Source organism: Oryctolagus cuniculus, chromosome 3 (genome assembly GCF_964237555.1).
Source record: "Oryctolagus cuniculus chromosome 3, mOryCun1.1, whole genome shotgun sequence".
Lineage (NCBI taxonomy): Eukaryota > Metazoa > Chordata > Mammalia > Lagomorpha > Leporidae > Oryctolagus > Oryctolagus cuniculus.
Window position 1 is genome coordinate 93,439,179 of NC_091434.1, and position 26,207 is coordinate 93,465,385.

Genomic DNA, 26,207 nt, shown 5'->3' on the forward strand with positions numbered 1-26,207 from the left:
GTATAAAATTATGTAAGTTTGAAATGGTTTTCATCTCATTAAAAATATGTACATTTCCCAGTACTTGCTTCACAACCCCCCCAGCAATAAATTCTAAACTTTTATTTATAAAATGAGGCTCATTTATGAGATTTCAATGACTGCTATACTGCAAAGTACTTACATTCTGTAAAATATTTTAAGAACTTTTCATATCAAAGGTAGTTTATATTGGATTATCTGAAACCCAATAATGCCCACAGCTGAGCTTATACTTCTTTTCTTTAATGCTTGGAAAGCACTATGAAAATGCAAAGTGCTGTTAAGTGCTATCACCTCCCTTGAATCTTCACTTTCACTGTGTGCACATTGTGAAATAAACACATATGCAGCATGTCCATGTTTGATATGTATTTTTTATTTCCCTGCAGTTTTCACTTATCAAGAACAAGTAACAGGGAAAGTTGTCTGAACTAGTGCATAAACAAACATTCTGAAACACCACTACACGTATCTAATTTACAAGAACCGTATAAAAAAAGTCACTAAAACACTACACTATGAAGGTGTCCAACGCTTACAGTCAGACTTTTTCCAACCCGTTACTTGCCTTGTAGCCACAGGAAAACTCTCCAAAATTGAAAAGACAATCTTGCCACAACCCTCCCCCCCTCCCAACACCTGGGATGGCTCGATAGCTAGACTTCCAATAATTATTGCAATGATATAATGCAATACATACCTGGTAAAATATCTTTTATGTGATGTGTTACAGTTTTAAAGCCAGTTAAAATATGTAGTCTTCAGATAAAATGTAATCCTTGAAAAATTTTCATATCCGCACAGTTTAAATGTGCTAGATGCATAATTTTTCCTAGTCCATTTTTCTGTGTAATTATTTTTTATAAACTGGTATTATAAATAGAAATATACATTCAAAATATATGGAAAAGTGAGTTACTACATTAAATTTGCATGTATCGATCCATCCCTTTCCCCTGCACAGTAATAGAAAATACTATTTTGCCTTGAACTTCATATTTGACAGTGAAATGCCACTAAAGTATTTACCAAAAAGTCCATCTAGTCAAATTGTGAAACAAAATGAACCAAGTGAAAACTTTACAGTTCCTTTAGAAAAAAATTACAAGAATTTCATTTCCTAGCTATGAATCTTTAACTTTTTAGACACAAAGTTGGATTTATTTTTACAAGATACAAAATGTAAACATGGCAAAATAAATAGTTAAAACAAGTGATGCAGGATCCCATTTCATGCTCATGATCCCATTAAAGAATTATTTTTTAAAATCCATTCAGTTGCAAATTCAAGTGCAAAAGCATGATGATGAATATCTACTATTCAAGTAACAGAAATAATATTGATGATACAAATAAACTATTTTACAAGGTAGTGATTTTCCCAATTTTACAAAATATACATTATATATCGATTTAACATCCGATATAATGTAGTCCATTTAGGTCCATTGGTACACTCTGTGACCTACAGAGTGTCGCCTTTTGCATTCAGCTGGAATATGAATGACTGCACACCATCAGCACAGGTCAAAGCCACATGTTTTAGGTTATGTCACTTCCATAGCTACTGTTGTCTCTGCTATTCCATTTAAACCCAATCTTTCTGGTTCATGGTTCTCTCTATAACAAGGCAAAGAGTGAAATAAACATTAATAGTCTCTACAATGTGATGTTACCACTTAATATTTACAGAAACATTTTTATGTAACTATAAATAAACATGACTTCTGAAGAACATTTCTCATTTTTCTAGAAAGGAATGAGGAGTCTTTCCTCAGCTTAGAAAATCCACTAATTCCTAATTACTTACTTGATTATCACTATTTACTCAGGGAAGGTTATAATTTAACATAGTATCTCAGGTGAATCCAATAATAAATTATTTATTAACTATTAGCACATAGGACAAGCCAAGAGTTTTACAATAGATGGAGCATATAATACTCAAAGAGAATAATCATTAGGATCACAATATTACTTAAATTAATTTTCAGTGGAGTTTAGTCTTGTTCGTGATTCACTGTTCACCTTTCAATAGTTACAGAAAGAAATATAAAAACACTTTATAAAGTTCATTGTTATAGATTTAGCTAATTCTGGGATATTCTCAATTTTAATATGTTACTAGAATAATTTTCTTTCTGTTTGTATGTAATGCTGAAGAACACATAAATTTTGATTTAAAATCTAAACTCTAGCATGGAATAATACCAAATCTAGTTTTCCAGACTGCATAAACTGCCAAAAAAAAAAAAAAATAACAGAAGAGTAACTGGAGCTTCTAAAACATACTCTGATGTATTTGCCATTTTTTTTTTTTAAGGATTCTAGCTGGCATTTAAGAATATCCTTAACATCTGCAAAGCAAGTCTGTCAACAGACTCTATTACTTGAGCAGTAAAAAAGGTCTTCCTCCTACAGGAAAGTCAGCATACAACCTGAGAAAATGATACCTCTCACACTCACACACACATGAACACACACCTTGTTATGCTGCTGATGGCGCTGCTAGGAGTAACCTTTGGCACTCTGTCCATACTGGCAGCCACTGTGGCGAGTTTTAAGGCTGTTGGCGAGGGTGCTGAAGTCCGTGTATTGATATGCACATTGACTGGAGAAACAACACTGACATTATTGAGGTGCACTGCATTTGTCAGGCAGGAATTGTTCATGGGAAGTGTTTGAGGACTGCTTGTGCACAACGCTGGGATTAAGTGGTTTGTTGTGGTGTGACCAACTGTCCTTACAAGTTGTACAGCTGAAATCCCTGGGCTAGATGATAAAGCCATATTGGTGGAATACAATGTTTTAGACGTTCCTGAAAGAGAAAAAAAATTAGTGTAATGGGCAGTTATACAACTTTGGAAAATTAGGAGTTACATATATGTTATTGTCAACATTTATATTATAATTAAATACCAAGTTAACTTTCTACAAACAGGTTTCTCCAAAGAGTTTGTGACCATTAAGTATAATGCATTCACCTGTGACAACCCCCAAACCATCCTCTTTCTGTTTGCTTACCAAAGAGGTTTTGCTGCCTCCATGCCTACACTTTGGAGGACCTTATAATACAACAGATGAAAATGACAGCTGAATTTCCTTAAGAATTTACATATGCATAGACACTGGTAAGAAAAGAAATTCAGGATCATGGGTACCTATCAAAGCAACTGGAAAATCCTAGATTCTGAGAGGCAGCTGAAGTTATGATGGGACAGCAAGTCATTGAGGACTCAGGAGATCTAAGAAGCAGACAGAGGCTGACAGCAATACGGGATCTTAATAGAAGGAGTCAAAAGTATGCATGTGAATATGTAAGGGTGGGAAAGTAAACCAAATTTCAAACTTATTATAGACTGTCCTGGATTAAATATCACCTTTTTAATCAATGCTTGGATGATTCAACAGTAACCAGCCTGAAGGATTTCCTAAGATGTGAGGTAACTGACAGTTAAAGATGCTCTACAGGTAGATATTCAATGTACACAGAAGAAACAGGGAACAGGTTCCACATGAACTCTATAGAACACCCAGCCATTCTCCTTTATCTTTCCAAAGAAATTCTGAAGCATACTGACTACTTCTTAGATATATTTTTCCCAAGGATATAAAAGAGCAAAGACCATACCACAACTCAGTGAGTTACAACTTCAAGTGAGTTAGTACACATGAAAACTGCAGCCATACCTGAAGGCTGGACAACACCATTTATGTTGTTGTGGCCAGGGTTCTGTTCCTTGACCACCTCACTGCGACTTGGAACAGGTGCACTGACCACTGCAGATGCAGCAAAGTGGGCGCTGGCTGAGTCAAGTGTTTTAGACATACAGTCAGAGGTGCTTGAGCCCTATAAAATGGACAAAGTTAAATTCTCATTTTTTTAGATGCAATTTCATAAGCATATTAAGGAATGAGGCAAGCCCAAGAGCCTAATCTTTAACTGGTACACGTGTTTAGACTGTAAAACTTACAGTCTACAAAAATACTTATTTTTGGCATATGGAGCAGGAAGTAGCTAAAAACTGGCAAGAATTATTTCTAAGAATTAGGGGATCAAAAAACTGAAACCCTTCATGGTTTATTAATTTTTCCAATAAATGTCAATGAGTGTTTTTTTTTCCCTAAAGATTTTATTTGGAAGACAGAGTTACTGAGATAAAGGGAGCCAGATCTTCTACCTCTTGGTTCATTCCCTAAATGGCCACAACAGATGGGGCTGGATCAGGCCAAAGCCAAGAACGTGGATCTCCATCCAAGTCTCTCAAATGGATGGCAGGGGCACAAGTATTCAGGCCATCTTCTGCTGCTTTCCCAGGTACTTTAGCAAGGAGCTGGATCAGAAGCACAGTATCCTGGATTTAAACTGGCACTCAGATATAAGATGCCAGAGCTGCAGGTGGCAGCTCACCCACTATGTCACAACAATGGCTTATTCTCAAGCACTTTTAAAAGCACTTCTTGGGACCAGTACTGTGGTACAGTGCATTAGACTGCCACCTGTGATGCAGACATTCCATATGAGCACTGGATAGAGTCCCAGCTGTTCCACTTCTGATCCAGCTCCCTGCTAATGTGCCTGGAAAAGCAGCAGAAGATGGCTCGAGTAACTGGGCTCCTTCCACCCATGTGGGAGAACTGGATGAAGTTTCTGGCTTCTGGTTTCAGCCTACACAGCCTCAACCATCATAGCCATATGGGGAGTGAACCAGCAGATGAAAAATCTTTTTCTCCTTGTTTCTACCTGTCACTCTGCCTTTCAAATAAATAAAATAAATGTTCAAAAATGTGTGATAGGCTTGCTACTACAGGTAAAATGAAATCAGAGATGGCTAATCATTTTTATCAGAGTAAAAACCTTGTGAAGTAGGCTGAAAATGCTTTAGACTGGTTATCCAAGAAAAAGCTAACACAGCTAAGTTTAATGTCCAGTCTTCCTTTATTCTGTATAAAGCTGTCTGTTACTATGCCAACAACCCATGACTGTACACGTCACAGTCACTGAAGTTTTCATGGTGCTGGACTCAGGATCTTCAAGGAAGGTGTATTCACTCTACAAATTAAATGGCTTGAGCTCTCAGAATATAGCTAAGATTGAGTTAAGCTCAGTCACTACTTTACAAGTATTTCCAGTATTATTGAAAAACAAAACTGAAGACCTACAATGCAAGGTTTGTTTATCTTTTTCAGGTGATTCAAACGTGAAACAGATTCAGTTTTGTTTTTAGGGGCATAAGACAACAGAAATTTATTCTATAAAGCTCTGGAGGCCCAAGTCCACAGCGAGTCTTACACGAATAATATAAAGGTGGTGGCAGAGCTAGATCCTTCTGGCAACTGGGTGCTATGTAGTGTTTTTATTCTTATCCCTAGTATCATGTCTTCATTTAATGGTGTCTATGGACAACTTCCTCTAGTGGTAATTATTTTCTACAGGGAAATGTGATTCACTGTTTATAATAGTTTAGGAAGGTGATAGGCAAGGTATATCTTTGAACAAAATCTTTTTTAGGGAAATGGAGGTAAGAGATGATGGTTTTAACAAAATATAATTAGACACATACTCAATAACCTTGCCCCCAAAAGCAGTTAATAGTCAGAGATTACTCTAGGAAAATTAGTTATTTAAAATTACATAAATCAAAGAAATCCAGGTTAGATTCCCCAAATTAAGATATCAAGGTTATTACCTGCTCCTTGACTAAAACTGAGCAAAACTACACTATCACAAAAGAAAGGAACATAACCATGATTAAAAGACAGGCTCACCTGTGCTTTCGGATGTGTCTGTTGCGAGGAATGCTGAGATTGCTGTTTCTGCTGAAGCTGAGCAAGTTGCTGCCTTTGCATTTGAACTAACTGCTGTTGATGTGTCTGAAACTGCTCTTCTGTGATACCCCCTGTTACTGGTAAAGGACATTAATTTCAGAAATAAATATGTTTTAAAGTATTTTTAACAACTCTAGTAGAAAATGACAAACACTGCATAATTGACATGAAAAATAATGAAATACACATTATCAGCAAAGAACCCAAGAGACATGACAAATCTTTCATTTGTTATAAGCTTTCATATACTGATATCCAAGATGTCCTTACTATCACATGCTTTGGGGGCTGGTGTTATGGCGCAGTGGACGAGTCACTGCCTTTGACATCAGTGTCCCATAGGAGCACCAGTTCAAGTCCTGGCTGCTCCCCTTCTGGTCCAGCCACCTGCTAATGCACATGGGAAAGCAGCAGCAGATGGCCCAACTGCTTGGACCCTTGCCACCTACATGGGAGACCCAGATGGAGTTCCAGGATCCTGGTTTCAGCCTGGCCAAGTCTGTCTGTTGTGGCCATTTGAGGACTGAGGTAGCAGATGAGATATTTCTGTCTTTCATTCTACCTTTCAAATAAATGAATACACAAATCTTAAAAAAATAATTGCATGCTTAAAAAAGTTTCTGTATATGGTTTTATTGTACCATAAAGTACTACCATGAGGATTTTGTCATTCATTCAGACTTGATATCTTTGAGATTGCTCTTAATTCTGTATATTACAGTGACCACATGAGAAAAACATTGATTAAAATAAATAATATTATTAGGTTATAGCCTTAATAATAAAACAGGACCGCTGGTTTTCATGACAGTGAAAACACTTTTCTGATTACAAATTGGAGAGCAAAGATGTTCACTTAATATAACCATAGGCCATAGTTTAAGCCAAGTCAATGCCTGAAACAAATCCTATCTGTAAAAATATGAACTAGAATTCAGAAAAGTTTCATACAATTAAATATGCAATGCATACAACAACTATGTTGTTACCAAGGGCTTTAAAAGTTAATGGGAGGTAGAGGGTAGACATATGAACCAGAAGTTACGATGTGGTTTAAAACTCCCATGTCATATACATCAGAGTGTGTGGGTTCAAGATCCAGCTTCCCTCCTGACTCTAGCTTCTTAATAATGTGGACTTCAGAAGAAAACAGTGATGGCTCAAGTGACAGGATTCTTGACACCCACAGAGGAGACCTGCATTGAGTCTATGCCTCCTGGATCTGGCTCCAGTTGGGGAGCTATTGCAGTAATTTGAGGAGTGAACTAGCCAATGGGAGAACTTTAGAGAGAGAGTTCTCTCAAGTAAAAAAAGTTTTAAATAAAAATAACACATCTAAAATTTTCAATTAAAAGATCAGCTGGCCGGCGCCGCGGCTCACTAGGCTAATCCTCCGCCTTGCGGCGCCAGCACACCAGGTTCTAGTCCCGGTCGGGGCGCTGGATTCTGTCCCGGTTGCCCCTCTTCCAGGCCAGCTCTCTGCTGTGGCCAGGGAGTGCAGTGGAGGATGGCCCAAGTCCTTGGGCCCTGCACCCCATGGGAGACCAGGAGAAGTACCTGGCTCCTGCCGTCGGATCAGCGCGGTGTGCCGGCAGCAGCGCGCTGGCCGCGGCGGCCATTGGAGGGTGAACCAACGGCAAAAGGAAGACCTGTCTCTCTGTCTCTCTCTCACTGTCCACTCTGCCTGTCAAAAAATAAAATAAATAAATAAATTTAAAAAAAAAAGATCAGCTAATAATAGTTGTAATATGGAGAATTTCTCTTAAATATAAACAAAATTTATTTATCAATGTTTAAGTAGTCCACTGATAAGCTAATTACATAGAAGTACACTGTTAGAGTTAGGCAACAGTGAAACACTCCAGAGTAATTTTGTTCTATTTTTCTTTACCGTCTCCTTTCCTCTCTCCCAGCTACTTCACCCAATACATATTTATTGCCAACTATAATACAGAGGACTATGCCAAGAGTCCCAGTGAATACAGGAAAAAGTAAATCAAGAGGAAAATCCTGCAGTAGCTATGAAGCAAAGATACATGTAAAAACAATACCAAGTAATTTGTGTCAATCTCTACATGCAATGGAAGAATGCAATCTATATGACCTAAGGGAATTTATCCTAACTTAAGCTATTTGATTTCCCCAAATTTTTATATTTACTAGTCACAAATTAAAAAAAAAGTGATGATAAATTAGACATCTAACAAGTTATGTTTAGTATAGTCTATTTTCTGTGAAGTGTTGATTAACCCTCATAGATGAATAAAGCTTTATATATACTTCCATTTTTGCTCCACAACATTAAATTTGTATTACTATGACGGAAAAACAGTTCTTAATTTTCAGAAGTGTCAAAAAATATGGGGCTACTGTCTGCTGACTTTGATACCAAAAATTTGATCCCTGATCCCATTTCTGGCGGAGAACCACTGACACAAACTTTATTCTCTAACATGGATATACTTTTAAAACTCGTTTTCATTTTTTCTCTTCCCCAACAGCTCAAGTTCTGTATGTTATATTTATTCTTGACATGCAGCTCTTTCATTACTATAAAGGTATTTTGTGCTGAAAACAAGAAAATTTCTAGAGAATTGTTCAGCATTATTTCAAATCCTTTGACAAAAATAGCAAATAGTAATCATGGCACAAAACTGGAACACACACTAGAATATCCTTTCTGACTCCTTTATCATTGTGAGATGAAAACAAAGTGGTAAGAAATGTATGGTTTTACTGAATTGCTGTTTTCAGAGTTGACCTGCTGGCAAGTGGAGGGTGGAAATCTGACTGAAAGCACTTTCTCTATTAATTATTTTTTCCTTCATAAGTTACTGAAATACTTCCATAAGAGATTTCTTACATTGGTTTGGGTCATAAAAAAGGCAAAAGAAAGATTTCATAGAGTAGAATAAACCTGTTTAGGATTGAGATGCAGGATAGGGACTGTATGGGATGGGAGAATACTGGCACAAAGGAGATGCTGCAATGTACAAACGAGAAATCTCTGCTTCTCTTGCTTAGGGCCAAGCTTAGTTCTTTGAACTAACTGATCTTAAATCTACTATATCTCATGCCCCCAAGTCTTATCAGTTTAAAAGTAACCATACATTTGATCGCTTTGTAAGGTGATAATATTTCACTACTGTAGCTAGATGGGAAGTACAAATCTAACCAGGCAATATATTCTAACAAACTAGTATAGCTATTACAGCATTTTCTCTTCTAGGGGCTGGTACTCTGGCAGAGCAGGCTAAAGCCCAGGCCTGCAGCACCAGCAACCCATATGGGTGCTGGTTCAAGTCCCTGCTGCTCTACTTCCCAACCAGCTCTCTGCTTATGGCCTGGGAAAGCAGAAGATGGCTCAAGTCTTTGGGCCCCTGCATCCCAATGGGAGACCAAGGAGAGGCTCCTGGCCATTGTGGTCATTTGGGGAGTGAACGAGCGGGATCAAAGAACTCTGTCTCTGGCTTTGCCTCTCTCTGTAGCTCTTTCAAATAAATAAAATACACCTTAAAATTTTTTTCTCTTTCGTATATCCAAATATGTCACTCTGTACTAAGTAACATTTGAATACTTTTCCAACAGTCTTTTTTTCTTTTCTTTTTTTTTTTTTTTTTTAAGAGAAAGGGTTTATTGGTGGAGGAAACTAGACAGACCGAAGGGAAGGGGCAAAGAAGGAAAAGAGTGTAAGAGAGATCAAGAGAGAAAGAGAGAGAAGGAGAGATCAAGAGACAGAGACCAGTCTACTTTACACAATAGCCCTTGACCTTTTTATCTTCTGTATATCTGACTCATTACATATCTTGTTAGATTTTCAGTTTGCTTTTATCCCTCAGATGAATCCATGTTCCTTTTCTTAGAATACTTGTCACCATCCTTGGAATGTTGATTTTGTTCTCCAAGGTCCAAGACAGTCATCATTTCATCCATTAGGTTTCAGATTGTGGTCTCTATATGGTACTCTGCCTAGGGTGACCTCTTACCATCTTTCCCTCTGATAGTGATACACTGAAAACTAACTCTGGGCAATTTCACAGATTCTACATTAATTTCATAATCATAGAGCTCTTGATTACTATTTTTTAAGCTTGGGCCCACACAGGCTTTCTTGAGTATATGTGAAATTTTTACAAATATTTGCTAAACTATATTGCTGTTTCATTGATAAAAAATAAAAACCTAATGGAAATACACATTGGATGATGACTTTTGTGCTTATACCTGCCTTTGTTTTTTGGGACTTTTTTTTTCTTCACAATCATTTAACTTTTAATGTAGTGTTTCTCCATACCAGGGGATTCCAATTCAATCCCATCAAGGTGGAATGTACCAATGCCATCTCACTAGTCCAAGTGATCAATTTCAGTTCACAATTGATCACACTGATAGGTCTAAGAGTCAAAGGGAGCACATAAACAAGTCTAGTACCTGCTAATACTAACCGATAGAATAAATAAAGGGGAGAGTGATCCAACATGGGAAGCGAGATACACAGCAGACTCATAGAATGGCAGATGTCCTAAACAGCACTCGGGCCTCAGAATCAGCCCTAAAGGCATTTGGATCCGGCTGAAAAGCCCATGAGTATTTCAGGCATGGAAAGCCAAGACACTCTGGCAAAAAAAAAAAAAAAAAAACAAACACAAAAAACCTAAATGAAAGATCTCTGTGAGTGAGATCCCAGTGGAAAGAAAAGGTCTTCAAAGAAGGGGGTACCTTTCTCTGAAGGGAGGAGAGAACCTCCACTTTGACTATGACCTTGTCTAAACAAGATAAGAGTCGGAGAACTCAAAAGGCTTCCATAGCCTTGGAAACTCATGACTGGAGCATAGGGAGATTACTGATGCCATAAACAGGAGTGTCAATTTGTAAAGTCAACAACAGGAGTCACTGTGCACTTACTCCTCATGTAGGATCTCTGTCCTTAATGTGCTGTACATTGAGATGTAATGCTATAACGAGTACTCAAACAGTATATTTCACTTTGTGTTTCTATGGGGGTGCAAACTGTTGAAATCTTTACTTAATGTATACTAAACTGATCTTCTGTATATATAGAAAATTGAAAATGAATCTTGATATGAATGGAAGGGGAGAGCGAGCGGGAAAGGGGAGGGTTGCGGGTGGGAGGGAAGTCATCGGGGGTAAGGGGGATGCCAATGTAATCCATAAGCTGTACTTCGGAAATCTATATTCATTAAATAAAAGCTTAAAAAAAAAAATGTAGTGTTTCTCAACCTAGGCTAAGATGTGATATGCTTGGGAAGCCATGATTTTTTTTTTCCAAAATACTGGTCCATACCAAATTTTCACAGTTTAATGAAGAATATCTAATGTTGATAGTAGAGATTATCAAAAAGTCAAAATGAATGTATTCTCCAGCATTTCTTCATCTATCAGGTAGGTCTTTATTACATTTAAACTTTTTTTTTTTAAAAGACAGATCTAGAAATACTCTGGGAAATGGAGAAGGCAGAATTCTATTTCAAATATTCCAGGTTATAGTGGGGAGTCAGGTGCAAAGTTTGCATAAACCAGTAGAGCCAAAGATAAACCTTCTAATTCAGGCTAGTTGACACTACCTGTCTAGGACTACATATATCCTGTAAATCTAACTCTTACAGCTGAAGGCAAAACTGCCCATACGGAGAGTGGGAAGGTGAGAGGGGCCAAGACTAAGAAACAACTGTATGTCAAGATAATGAAAACAGACTAAAGATCCAATTAAATTTCTGACACTCAAGTTAAACAGTTAAAATTGGAGCTTCATCACAGTTTCCTTTAGTAATCAAACAAAAATCTTTTGATCCCTTAGGCCTGAATTTCTCATCTTTGGAAGCAACCCTAAATTCCTCCAAATAAATCCTTTTGAGTACATTAGCTATTCATTAAAGCAATTTTAATCATTCTAAAACTTTTATGCTTGCAAATATTTTCTGACAAAAAAGAACAGGAAAAGAAACTAAATTCAATTAAAAGTCAGGAATTTCTCTAGAAAAACTGTATAGACTGTTGATGATTTTACAAATTGGTGACTGACAATAACTGGAGTTGATTTAAAAAAAGGTTGCTAGTATTAATCCAGCATATTAAGACAGATTGAGAAAAAGAAAGAAAAAATACACTAATTTGCAACTGTGTATTAGCGAATATCAAGATTAGATGTTAAAGAATACTGTAGTTTGAAATGACTAAAGACTATAAAGAATGCTGTATTTGCCATGTACCTTAAGTTTCTTGAAGGTAAGGATTTCTGTCTAGTAAAACTTTCCAACTTTTAAGCATTTAACAGTTCTTTGTATATAATACATACTAAATAATTGTGCATAAAATTCATTTTCCTTGGCTATTCATTTGTGAGGTTCAGTGCAATCTACCTTTTCCTTTGTCCTGTTTTTATTTGAGAAGAGTTTCTCAATTAAGAAGATACACCTTTATTTTATTTACTAGTTAAGAGTATTTTTACTTTAAAATCAAAGTCTTTAAGACATACAGTTCAATTTTCCTTTAAGTATATAAAAAATAATAAAATGTATTTTGGACATGATGTTTATGGCTTGGAAAATATTAATCAGGGTTATTAACAAAATGAAAGTAAGAAAATTCTTTTAACCAGCCCTCCAAAGTTTATATATGATGCAAACCTCTTGGTTTTAAGAATTAAAGAGCTTATGATATAAACAAATTTTATTATCAAATATATTAGGTTTCTATTTCTGATTAAGCCTTTCATTTGCTGCAATTTCCTAGCTGTGAACAAAAATCAGTAAGAGGGGCTGGCGCTGTGGCACAGTGTTTGTTAAAGCTGCTGCCTGTGACACTGGCATCCCATATAGGCGCTGGTTTGAGTCTCGGCTGCTCCACTTCTGGTCTAGCTCCCTGTTATTGCACCTAGGAAAGCTGAAGACAGCCCAAGTGCTTGGGCCCTTGAATCCATGTGGAAGACCTGGAAGAAGCTCCTGGCTCTTGGCTTTGGCCTCGCCCAGCCCTGGTCATTGTGTCTATTTGGGGAGTGAACCAAAGGATGGAAAAGTTCTGTGTCTCTCCCTCTAACTCCTTCAAATAAATAAAATAAATCTTTTTCAAAAAAAATTCAGTATGAATAATTTGTATAACTCAGTGATATTCTGCCATGTCAAAATATGGTCCTGTGTCAGACTTGTTACTCTTAAAAACACACATGCTTTCATAATCAAGCACACTAAGAATAAAAGGAAGACAAAAGTCTTAAAGACATCTAGATTAAAAGAAAGCAAATACAGAAAATAAACCAAATACATGAGGATTCCATTCTTCTGTGTATGTGTGCATCAAAAGTAAAAATACAACTTTCTAAAAAACAAAAACTCCTACATTCTTTTTATGTAAATGAGGAAATTCATAAAGATTTACTGAGCTGTAACTGAATTCTCTCAAAATTATCTGAGAAAACTATGTAATGAACATAACTTATAAAATGGAGACTTAAAATTACCATGGCTTTTCAGTTGTTACCAAATGCTATTCAAAGTTTTTTCATCATGTATTTATACTCTGATGCCTGTATTTTTAAATAGGTTTATTAAAAACAAAAATCTTGTAGCCACAAGGACTAGCAAGGCCCGGCCTGCAGAAAAGACAGCCTTTAAACAAAATCTTTTATTCTAGTAACAAATGATTACATATGAAAGACTTGATTTCTTTTTTTTCTTTTCTTTTTTTTTTTTGACAGGCAGAGTGGACAGTGAGAGAGAGAGAGAGAGACAGAGAGAAAGGTCTTCCTTTTTGCCGTTGGTTCACCCTCCAATGGCTGCCGCGCTACGGCTGGCGCATAGCACTGATCCGAAGCCAGGAGCCAGGTGCTTCTCCTGGTCTCCCATGGGGTGCAGGGCCCAAGCACTTGGGCCATCCTCCACTGCACTTCCGGGCCATAGCAGAGAGCTGGCCTGGAAGAGGGGCAACAGGGACAGAATCCGGTGCCCGGACCGGGACTAGAACCCGGTGTGCCGGCGCTGCAAGGCGGAGGATTAGCCTAGTGAGCCGCGGCACCAGCTAAGACTTGATTTCAAAATAGACTTCTAGCTGACCTCGGTTGTTTGCTGAAGCTTAGAATTTTTCAAGTGAAGGAAATGATACAATGTTGAAGACATTAAAAAAAACAGGAAAGATTAAACAGTCCAAAAAGATTATTTTTTTCTGATGACAAGGGAAAGGCAAACATGCAAAAACCCCTTACTGCCTATGATGTTAACACTGTGCATTCATGATTTAAGTTCACCTGAGTAGTGCATGCATGATCAAAATGGTATTTTAAATGCATATTTTATGTTGATATATGTGTGGTAGTGTCAGAGAATTACAGAACTGATTATCATGGAGTTATTTAATTTGCATTGTTATATTTTACATCAATACATATGTAATATTGATGATACAACAGACAACATATGTACATTTTCTGCAAAAGTCAAGTTAAATCTAGAGTTCATCTGGCGTATATAGTAGAAAGCTGCAAATATCTGGCCGTGTTCAAATTGAAAAGGAAAATACCAAACCATTTTTAAAATATGGTATGCATTAGAAGGGAAAAAATTCAGCCTATGGCCAAATATAATTACAAATGCCTCTAATTATTTTGAGCAATGTTTGGTACAGGAATTCTTGTTTAAATAATTTGAGGTATGTTTCAGCGTTGGCTGAATATAGATTTGACCTAGTATCTGTCAACTTCCTACTATCTTCAGAATTCTAAGAATCTTGTCATCTCTGCTCATATTAGGTATTTATCTACTTCAGCTTCAAAATCTCATTAAACTTCACAGACTCATGAACTTTATATAATGGGATGCCATTTTTCCTTACCTAAGTTCGTTTAGGAGAAAATTAACCAACTAATATGGAGAAATGATATGCCAACTTCCAATCATTCAAACAAATCCAATTTTCCATTATAACCTTTAAACAGATAAATGTCTAAGTCAAGTTGGAAAACAGGCAGTTCAGTAACTAAAAAAGACTGAAAACTACTGAGATGAGAGTTCAAGTTAAAATGATTTAAAATCACTGTATAAAGAAGTTTAATATAATTTCACATCCTAAAGTGCATCATCCAGGAAATAATTCTAAAACACATGCTTTATAAAGAAAGAAAGGACATAAGTAGTTAGTCATGTCATATCTACTTTTGTCTGCATACCACACATTATTTATAATGTGTATGTAATAAGGACATTTAAAAGTTGTACACATTTGTATATATGTGATAAAGATTAACCACAGAGAAAAAGCAAATTAAATTTATATGTAAGATTCCCTTGATACTACACATTATCTACAACGTACATAACATAAAAATACAATTGTTCCTAGGTATCCTTGGGTTCCAAATCCAGATTCAACCAACCTCAAAATATTTAAGAAAAAGAAAACAGCGTTTGTAAAGAACACACATAGGTCATTCTGGGGCCACTATTCTATAAACAATATATTATACTGACTATTTTGGAAAACATTTATATTGTTTTAGGTATTATATACAACCTGGCAATAATTTAAAGTATATCCAAAGATGTATGTGGATCATATACAAACACTACACCATTTTACATAAGGGAATTCCATGGATTTCAGTATCTGGTGGGGGGGGGTCCTGGAACCAATTTCCTGAAGATAGCAAGGATAACTGTATTAAATTCATTTGAGTAGAATGTCTCTTAAAATAGGAGGAAAAAATTTCTGATCTCAGTTGGAGAAGTAAGCTTTCCGACAAAAAGTACACCTATTCATAAGGAGCCTACTAAAAATTTTTTCAGAGAGGAAACTTTCAATGGTTCTCTCAAGGAACAATCCTTACATTTAAGCAAGTTAATACACAAAAGGGAAAATTTTGTACTATAATGATTTGGAGGCAAATTGTAAGTAGTTTACCCATGGAGAATTTTCTTAGGATTCTGTCTACACATACACCATACTAGGCACACACACTCAACAGGCAGATGGTGACTTATGACAGGGTTACCATCCCAATAAACTCATCATTAAACTAAAATGCACGTAATACACCAATATCACAGCTTGGTTACACAAGGCTCTCTAGAGTATTGTCTGTTTATCCTCATGATGGATAAACATTCTTTCAGTGGGAGCCGCTGTTCACTGGTACTGCCCAGCATTTCAAGAGCTCATCCATCCACATAATGCTATTCCTGGAAAAGTCCAAAATTCAGGGGCCAGTGTGGCGGCATAGCAAGCAAAGCCACTGCCTGTGACGCCAGCATCCCATATGGGAGCCACTTTGTGTACCAGCTGCTCCACTTCTGATTCAGCTCCCTGTTAATGGCCTGGGAAAAGCAGCAGGAGATGGTCCAAGTGTTTGGGCCCCTGCTTCCCACATGGGAGACCTAGATGAAGCTCCTGGCTTTGGGGTGGCCCAGCACTAGCCATTGTGGCCATCTGGGGAGTGAACCCATGGATGGAAGATCTGTCAGTGTGTCTCCCTCTGTTTAACTCTTATTTTCAAATAAACAAATCTTTAAAGACCAAAATTCAAAATTCAGCATACTTTCTGCTGAATGCATATTGCTTTCACCCCATCCTAAAGTTGAAATATCGTAAATCAATCTCAGTTGGGGACCAGCCATACATGTCAATGGTTCTACAGACGTCAGGACATTTTGGTTAAAATGTGAACCACAATAGGATTTGGATTTTTAGGCTGAAAAAAGAATACACTAAGTTAAGGTAAAATCCCTCCCGAGTGATGTTATAAAAATAAACCTTTGAAATTTACCTTGAGTTTATTTAGTATATAATGAAAATTAAGGAGAAAATAGTTGATATACTCTTAGGAAAATGACAGCTTACCTGATATGCCATTCTTGCTGGTGTTCAATAAAGCTACAGATGCCGCAGAAACTCTTTTATTGTTCACAGTCTGCCCTGGTTTTCTTGAGGTACATTCTTCACTATCACTGTCCTGTAAATTTAGTAGCCTTGGCTGGAAACACTGTAGTCGACATGATCTGATATTGCTTAGTATTTCAGAAAGGGACAGTCTATTTTCACAATGTTTACTGGAAGCATTGGTCCGAGAGAAATTAGAAGAAAAGTCTATAGTTTGGGAAGAGCTTGAAAAACCATTCAGCATTTCAGGGTCTATCTGTTTCAAGACTGGATCATGTTCTGTAGATATTCGGTCCATTATGACCCTGGAAAAGAACATAAAACCAAATATTAACTGGAACGGCCTAACATTTTTCCCTACCCTTTCTGGCAGCTTGTAAGCAAAAAGCCATGTCAAAACAAATGGTTTACCTTCCACCTCTGCCAATTCGCCTCCTTGCAAATCCTATACATCTTCTTGGGACTGTAAGTGTTGTAAGGCAATGCCTATACCTCAATTTATCCAATTCTGCCAATTCTGAGTTTTCACATGAATGGTTAGCCTGATCCAAACGAGGCTGCGAAGTAAAAAAAAAAAAAAAAAGAAAAACTCAAGAAGTAAATTTCAAATGAAGACAGTTAAACTATGATAAAAATAAACTAACAGCAGGAGTAGCTGAACGAACAATTTGCATCTAGATGTAAAACTGTAAACTGGGGCTTAAATTATTTAAACAGATCAAATTTTACAAAATTGAATCAAAAGTACATCATACCAACATTACCCAAACTGAATTAGCTTAAATATATCTAGGGTATATTTTAAAAGATATGTATCTTTAAAGAATAATATGGCTTTTAATATCAATGTACAAAGTAGAGATGGTAAAATTAGTAATTTATAGGCTTCCTATTGAGGTAAATCAGAAGAAAAAACTTTTGGACTGAAAATTGCACTTCAAACACACACAGAAGTGTTATAGTTTGAACTTCAAGTTGAAGTTTCCTTATTTTTTAAGAAACATTTAGCCTACTTCTTTGCCTTCCCATTCCTTTCATCTTTCTATTTTTCTGTATCTTATCACTTCTTCTTCCTTTCAGAATAATTCCCCCCTTTTTCATCAGCATGACCTATAAAGAAATTCCAAAAAAGAATTTCCTGTATCTCCTATACTAAAGACACACATCCTGAAAAAGTTGTCAATGTATATATTCACAAAATTCAACATGACAAATGGTCTCTATAAGCCATATAAGAAAGCCAAAGTCATCCTTTGTAACTCTATAGTTGTAGTTTACTTGAAAATCTGGTCATTAGGAAGTAAGAGTCATTTCCCCATATAATGCTGCACAGAAACTTAATAACAGCACAGAGCAATTTGTAAATGCGTCAAGGAGTTGTAAACATCACTGCTAGACAAAATATTGCCATGAGGGAAGTTTAAAATTATTGTGTTCATTTGATATTTACTGAGTATGTACGCACAAGACAGGCTTGTACAATAATAAATTTCAATAAACATTCAGCAGTCATCAAATGTTCCTTCCAGGACAAGCTTAGAGAATCCAGGTATCTCTAACAATGACACACTGAGCAATCTTTGCAAACTGCAGAAGCTATAATTAAAGCCTTCGAAGGCTTGACATTTCTGAAATATGAGGAATTATCAATTTCCAAGTAAAGAATTCCATACCTTTCAGCATCTTTTACTGACATCCACTTAGGGGAGGTAAAATAAAAAATGCTGGTGCACTTCCCACTTTTAGATTAAGACTAAGTTATCAGACATGAGTTACCAGTTGATTCTAGTTCACAAAAACACCACAAAAAAATAAAGTTCTTACAGCATAATACTGGCATCCTGCCCGTCTTCTGAAAGCACAGGGACCATCAGGATCATTTTCTTCTTCAGGTTCTGATACTGGGGATGGTACCTAGCCAGAAAAGGCATTCCATTTAGGGGTTACCAAAAGCCAAAAGATCAATGTGTGTAATGATCTAAAATTAAGAACTGATCACAAACAGTAAATCATTCCTATATTACATATAGTAAGCAGTGAACTTTCCAAAATATTTAATGATTAGCAAACATTTTTTATGGCCAAAAATCCTTATTTTTAATGTATTCATTTTTGCAGGTAAAGACACATGGTATTGCTTAATTGCTTCTGAATGAAGTGGTACAGACTTAAAAATAATCAGTACAGTTTTTATATATCCCACCTATTTTTTTGTAAATAATGTACATGGCCATACACACACACACACATTGATGATAACAATTAGGATTCTTCTATCAATTAACTTCACCTGTTTGCAATAAAACCAAAAACTGGAAGTAAAAAAAGGACTACGAATACCATCTCCCCACCAAAGCCATAAAAGGCATAGATTTTACTCAAAAGACGGTTTTTTAAAAATTTCTTCAAAGATTTTATTTAGATGTTTATTGTTGAGGCAGAAAGATAGAGAGAGCTCTCATCCACTGGCTCACTCTCCAAATGCCCACCAACTACTGGGACTGGGCCAGGGAAAGCTGAAAGCTAGGAATTCAGTCAAGATCTCCCTTGAGGGTGGCAGGAATCCAACTGCTTCAGTCATTACCTGCTGCCTGTCGGGGTCTGCATTAGTAGGAAGCTGGAGTCAGAAACTGGAATCAGGGATCAAATCCTGGCACTGTGATATGGGATTCAGGTGTCTTAAACACTAAACTCAATGCCTACCCCTCCCTACTCATTTTTTCAAAATTGGTTTTTAAATCTAGCAAATCCGAAGCAGAAAATCAGAAAAGATGACTTGCTGAAGATAAGAAAACTGGCTGCATAAAGAAGAAAAAAGAATAAGGATTTTCAAAAGGTGTCACATAACTAAAAAAGCATTCTGCCCAGGCCATGGGATAGCAGGCCAAACAGCCTATATAATCTGAGTGCACTGCTGGAATGTCACGGATACATGAAAGCAGACTTTATATAAATACCATAAAAACAGATTAAGGGCTAGTGTTGGGCGTAGTGGGTAAAGCTGCTGCTGTGATGCCAGCACTCCATATGGGTATCAGTTCAAGTCCCAGCTTCTCCACTTCCCATTCAGCTCGCTGCTAATGGCTTGGAAAAAGCAATGGAAGATGGCCTAAATGTCTGGGTCGCTGCCATCCATCCAGGAGATGCAGATGAAGCTTCTGCCTGGCCCAGGCCTAGCCATGTGGCCATCTGGGGAGTGAACCAGTTTATCTGTTCCTCTCTGTTTTTCAAATAAATAAATAAACCTTTAAAAATATATAATCAAATACAGATTAAATGACAGACAAATATTTTATACTTGGCCGGCACTGCAGCTCACTAGGCTAATCCTCCGCCTATGGCGCCGGCACCCTGGGTTCTAGTCCCAGTTGGGGTGCCGGATTCTGTCCCGGTTGCTCCTCTTCCAGGCCAGCTCTCTGCTGTGGCCTGGAAGTGCAGTGGAGGATGGCCCAAGTGCTTGGGCCCTGCACCCGCATGGGAGACCAGGAGGAAGCATCTGGCTCCTGGCTTCAGATTGGTGCAGCGCACCGGCTGCAACACACCGGCTGTAGTGGCCACTTTGGGGGTGAACCAATGGAAAAAGGAAGACCTTTCTGTCTGTCTGTCTCTCTCACTAACTCTGCCTGTCAAAAAAAGAAAAAAGAAATTTTATACTCAAGTTTTAGTTAAGTTTACACTTATGGGTTAAAAATTTTTTAAAAGTTGTGATACTGGGGCTGGCACTATGGCATAGCAAGTAAAGCTGCCGCCTGCAGTGCCAGCATCCCATATGGGTGCCGGTTCAAGTCCTGGCTGTTCCACTTCTGATCCAGCTCTCTGCTTGGGAAGATGGTCCAAGTCCTTGGGTCCATACACCCACGTGGGAGTCCTGGAAGAAGCTCCTGGCTCCTGGCTTTGGATTAGCGCAGCTCCCGCCATCGCGGCCATCTTGGGAGTGATCCAGAGCTCGCTTGCTCTCTCTCTCTCTCTCTCTCTCTCTGCACCTCTCTATAACTCTACTTTCAAATAAATAAATAAATCTTAAAAAAAAAAAACTGTACTTAAGCTTTAATTTTCTCACAATTTTACATTGCAGTATATATTCTTTCTGAAAACGTTGGCTCAGCCGTTTTTACTTGCCAATTTTTAAACCTCATAAATCCCTCTCTTCCTATTTTAACAGGAGAAATGTTTTCTTTACATTTCCAAACTGTGGTAATTACTAATGAGCAGGGTCATCAAAGGGAGAAAGGTATTTATTTGAGGTCCCAATACACCTCATCAACACTATGGGGAGATTCAGAACAGTAAGTTGAGGCTGACTCATTCCTGGGGAACCAATCCTCAAATCTGGAATTTTAAAAGAAATCCCAAATGTGAATTTCATCCTTGGGTTCCTTTGCAAATCACCCACCTTTTCTGAAATATACATAGGAAATACCACAAAGTTTCAGAAATTCTTTACATAAAATATTATCACCCCTTCTATCTGACTACCATTCCCCAAGGATGGGTTCTAGGAGATACAGGAAATGTGAGACACAAGGAAAAAGAACTGATGTCAAGAGAATCAAAGCAGGATTCAGAAGCGACAAGTCGGGGTGGGTGATGTGGTGCAGTGGGTAAACCTGTGGCCTGTGATGCCAGAATCCCACTGGGGCACTGAGTCACGTCTTGGCTGCTCCACTTCTGATCCAGCCCCCCGCTAAACTGCCTGGGAAAGGAGAGGGGGATGGCCCAAGTACTTGGGTCCCTGTATCCATGTGGGAGACCTATTAGAAGCTCTTGGCTTCAGCCTGGCCCAGCACTGGCCATTGCGGCCATTTGGGGAGTAAATCAGTTGAGGGAAGATCTCTCTTTCTCTCTCTCTCTCTTTGTAACTCTGCCTTTGAAATACACAAATATTAGAAGACAAGAAGAAGAAGAAGAGGAGAGGTTTTAATTCTGTTCTGCTGCAAACCAACTGGCTAAGTCTGGTTAAATGTTTGTTCCCTAGGGGCTACCTATTCCCTTGTTTCTTGTTCACTGGTCAGAGAAAAAGCATATGATTACTTTAACAATCTTTTTAGCAACACATGCCTAGTAAGAGCTACATTCTAAGTAGCTGTATTACTAAATGATGCCAACTATTTGTAAGTACTCACTCTTTAGCAACAGGAGGATACCATAAAGACCAATGAGGGTTATCTGAGACCTCATACAAGGACTCAGAGGAATCTAAGAGCTTCAAAATTCAACTTTCGTTTGGGGTACAGGGTTTCAAGACTATAAAATGAATTAGCAAAAAGAATTTGCAGCAGAAATGAAGCTCTCTGCATGAGGAATACATGTCTAGTTAAACCTGAGGGAGCCCTACTAAGAATGGATGGGTGGAGTCTAGAATTAAAAGTTTCTACAGATCTTAGTATCCCAAGGGTTGGGAATGTAAAGCAAAAACATTCCAGGCTCTCATTAGTCCCAGCAATTTTCTCTATATATTTACCTAATCATGCCATTTTCTTAAATTTTAAAATTTTTAAATAATTTCCCAGTATGGTTAATGCAGAGAGGCCATCTGCCATTCCTTTTACCCCTCCTCTTCTGTGCTTTGTTCTCCAGTAATGCCAGACTGTCAGCTGTTCCTTCTAATAATGCTGCTTTCTCTGCCTGGAGCCCTACTTTACACCTTCTATCCGGCAAAGCACTCTGTTAGGGCACCAATCCTGCATGCCTTCAAAATGGTCATCTGATGAAATGTTCCACTGTAATTGAAATCTCAGCCTGAGTTTAACTGGATGATCCTCTGACAAGTAATGGTCTTATTAAGTACTACTGAAAAGCTTACAAAAAGAAACACATCTTTGTTCAGTTGTTTAGTGTATATGAATGCCACAATATTATTCAGGGCAGAAAAACTAAATAAATTAGAGACAAAAATGTAAAAATAACACAAGCTAGCCAAGGGGGGCACATTTTATGCAAACTCTAAATTTTAAATGAGTATAGCAATAAAGGATTTTTTAAAGTCTTATTTCTAAACACTATTTGTGATGCTGGTTTTTAAAAGAAAATTTCCTTTGGGGGTGGACATTTAGCCTACTGAGCAATGCCTGTGTCCCAACATCAGAGGATCTGAGTTCAATGTCTGGCTCCAGCTCCTGACTTCAGCTTCCTGCTAATATAGACCCTGGAAGGCAGCAGGGATGGCTCAAGAAATTCCAGCACTCATGTGGAAGACCTGGATTGAGTTCCTGGCTCCCAGCTTGGCCCTAGTAGACATTTGGGGGAATGAATCAGGGAATGAGAGCTCTCTCTGTCTCTGTCTGCCTCTCAAATAAAACAAGTCTTTTAAAAATGTTTAAAATAGAAAATTTCCTTTAAAGAAAGTAAGTCAAAATATTAAAATAAGATAAAGCTGGTAGCTGGTTCAAGGTCTTTGTTAAAAGTATTTTTTAAGTCTCATATATCATACAGGAAAAAAAGAAAGTATTGCCAGATTAGGTGATAAACAATATTGTTTCTTAAAAAATACCTTTTGTAGACAAAATTCTTATTTTACAAATAGCACTTACAAAAATAAAATTTTAAAAATTATTTTGAAAGGCAGAGTGATAGAGAGCAAGGAGATAGAGAAAGATGTTCTATCTGTTGGCTCACTCCCACATAGCTGCCAACAACCAGGGTGGGCCAGACTGAAACCAGGAGCCTAGAACTCCATCAGGATCCTCCACATGGGTGGCAGGGACCCAAGTACCTGAGCCATCTTCCACTGCATTCCCAGGCACATTAGCAGGGAGCTGGATCAAAGTGGAGCAGCCTGGACTCATACAAGGGATCTGATATGGGATGCCAGTGCAAGTGGTGGCTTAAACCACCACACCTTAACATTGACCCCAATTAAAAAATTTTAAATTGCAAACATTTTTGTTGTCAAACTGTTGCAATATTCATCAGACTTATTTTCAATAGTTAAAACTGATCAATTTTAAATCAACTTTAAATCTTTAGAATCAAATATCTAACAAATTAGTAGTATTTATGTTAAAAATTCTAAAGTATAATGCTGGTAGAATGTGGTAAACAGGGAATTATTGTTGGTCAATATTTACAATTATGATTTAAAGGTATTAAAATACTGAAAACCTTTGGTATAGTAATTCTATTTCTATTTTAAATACCAAAGGAAAGGAATATAATGTTCATTTGGGAAAAATTGAAAATCATCTAAATGTTGTACAATAGAAAAAATTCCATCCAACTGATGGAAAATAATAGAAAATAAGTATCATTTCAGACCTACACATATAATGTGGGAAATGTTTATGTTATAACATTAGATGAATAAAGAATCCAAACTCTAAGATATCGATTATGTTTTAAAAATATAACAATATGAAAAACTAGGAGGAAATGTTTTAAAACCAGCACCTGTGGAAATTCATCTTCATCTGAGCTGTGAAAGTCATATTGCTTAATGTCACTCTTATTGATCACAGGCAATGTCTCAGGAGTGGGTTGCTGAGATGTTATCAAAGCCTCTGCTTTAGGCTTCTTTGGGTACTTCTTCTTTTGACGAACCACATCAGAAGCCTCTTCTTTCAAAGACAAATGATGAGAGTGCTGTTTACATGACGATTTTTCCCCCAAAAGGAAGAAATGAAAATTATTTTAGAAATCATAAAAACTATACTGTTCTTTAAAAAACATACATTTTTATCTAGGAGGTGATTTTATTGTTTTTAATATGAAAAATTATTCTGTGATCATAAAATCAAACATGTTTTACTTTGTGCAAGTTGTGAAAAATAATTATGGTATTTAAATTTGCTTTTTTATACCATTAATAATACTTAAACTGTTTTCTAGTTTGCTGTGATCACTTTGCAATCCAATGTGTAAGAATTATTTAAATTCAATTTTTATTTAAATCTACTGTATTAATGATTAAAATTAGTAACTTATTATCGTTAAAAATAATTAAACTTGAATCATCAATTCATTTCAATGCTTATTTCCAATTTTTAAAAATGTTTGTGGGTGATAATTTTTTGAGACAAATAAGCTTATTGACTAGGAATAAAACTTCACTTTCTCGATTGTACAATTAATACCTCAACTGAACAACCATCAAAACTGTTTCCAAGTACTCTAGAGTTCTATGGAAGTACTTGAGAGGCCACAAACAAGGGGACTGACTGAAAGGGTAGGTTCCAGCCACCACCTCTATTCCACAAAGAGACTGTTTTTGTTTGAACATACCAGCATTCTTTTTAATAAAAATAAATTTACCACTTAAAAAAGTTGGAATGGCTGTCCCAAGCACCAAGATACTAATAATATGATATGAAAAAATATAAAAATATTTAAGTTATACATTTCTTCATGTAGTCCATATATTAAAATACATTAGAGTGAAAAACAGCACATACAATAAAAATGCTGCTTGAAAGGCAAATTACATTTAGTGATATAAATTGTCTCATACCATGGGTATAATTATGGTATCATAAAAGAAAAACCAAACTTCTTAGAAGTTCATATTTTAAGGTGGGATGTATGACAAAGTAAATAGTTAACTCTATGTAATGAAATAAGACAAGAATGGATCCAATCTTATCTAAAATCATTATTTAAATAGGCTGAGAAAATATCTAAAATAACAATTAACTCAGATAATAGAGAATGATTATCAATAACCATGGATTAAAATTTTCATATTCTAATGCATAATATTGGCTACTATAAAATGGATATTTACAAACAAAATGCATGGTTGTTTCTGACTATAGAGGCCAGTATGATTTAAAGGAAATCAAGTGGGTGGGCTAGATGCCTGTGATTAATAAGAACTCATGCTTAAATCGAAAGGAGTTGAATAAAGGAGGAGTCTTCCTACTCCACATTCCATGCCTTTAAGAACAAACCCATGAAAAATATTCTGTACATTTTTAAAAGATGAATTTTCCACAAACATCCTAAGTCACTTTTTAAATCTTTGTACAGAGTGAGGCTAATCTGTCTAGATGCTTTAAACTCCTTAAAATTAAAGGGTTCATTAATTTTCATTTAACCAAATGGAATACTTTAATGTACCAAAAGTACTGAATAAATATTATTATTTAGTTCGAGATTAAATGACCACTGAGTCAAGATTTTGTGTTTTTTTTTAGAAATTGTTTTTGAACTTTATTTTTAGTATGGTGGACAACATTCAGGAAGGACAGACTAGTTGACTGTACCAGTACTATTCTTATAAGAGTAAAGTCTGGATAACCACTGCCACAATATCAGAGTGTTCCCCTCTCCACCCCATTTTTTTCCTCATCAATTCTCATCTTTTATTATGAAGAAACTGTGATCCAGAACTTAGAGGATTTTCTCAAGTCACTTAAAGGATATAACAATTGATAAATGCTGGTCTGGCAATGATGACAAAGAATAACTTCAAATAGTCTCAATAAAGAAAGCTTTAATTTTAGTTTGATACTTGCCACTATGACGCAGGATTTGCTAAG

At 36.7% G+C, this 26,207-nt stretch overlaps 1 protein-coding gene across 5 annotated transcripts in view; it reads right to left on the reverse strand.

Moving 5' to 3' along the window:
• Window positions 1-375: 375 nt before the first annotated feature.
• The window catches only part of EPC2 (enhancer of polycomb homolog 2), a 137,211-nt gene continuing 111,379 nt past the window's right edge, over window positions 376-26,207 (reverse strand). For 4 of the 5 annotated variants that reach the window (XM_051848700.2, XM_070070944.1, XM_070070946.1 and 1 more), the window contains 8 exons: window positions 24,121-24,312; window positions 18,559-18,648; window positions 17,146-17,291; window positions 16,696-17,039; window positions 5,791-5,927; window positions 3,712-3,871; window positions 2,506-2,839; window positions 376-1,641 (listed from right to left, as the gene is read on the reverse strand). In XM_051848700.2, coding sequence (XP_051704660.1) covers window positions 1,569-1,641; window positions 2,506-2,839; window positions 3,712-3,871; window positions 5,791-5,927; window positions 16,696-17,039; window positions 17,146-17,291; window positions 18,559-18,648; window positions 24,121-24,312 — 1,476 coding nt within the window. In that variant the 3' untranslated portion in view covers window positions 376-1,568. The remainder of the gene's footprint in view (window positions 1,642-2,505; window positions 2,840-3,711; window positions 3,872-5,790; window positions 5,928-16,695; window positions 17,040-17,145; window positions 17,292-18,558; window positions 18,649-24,120; window positions 24,313-26,207) is intronic. The other variant, XM_051848701.2, reaches the window with a different exon arrangement.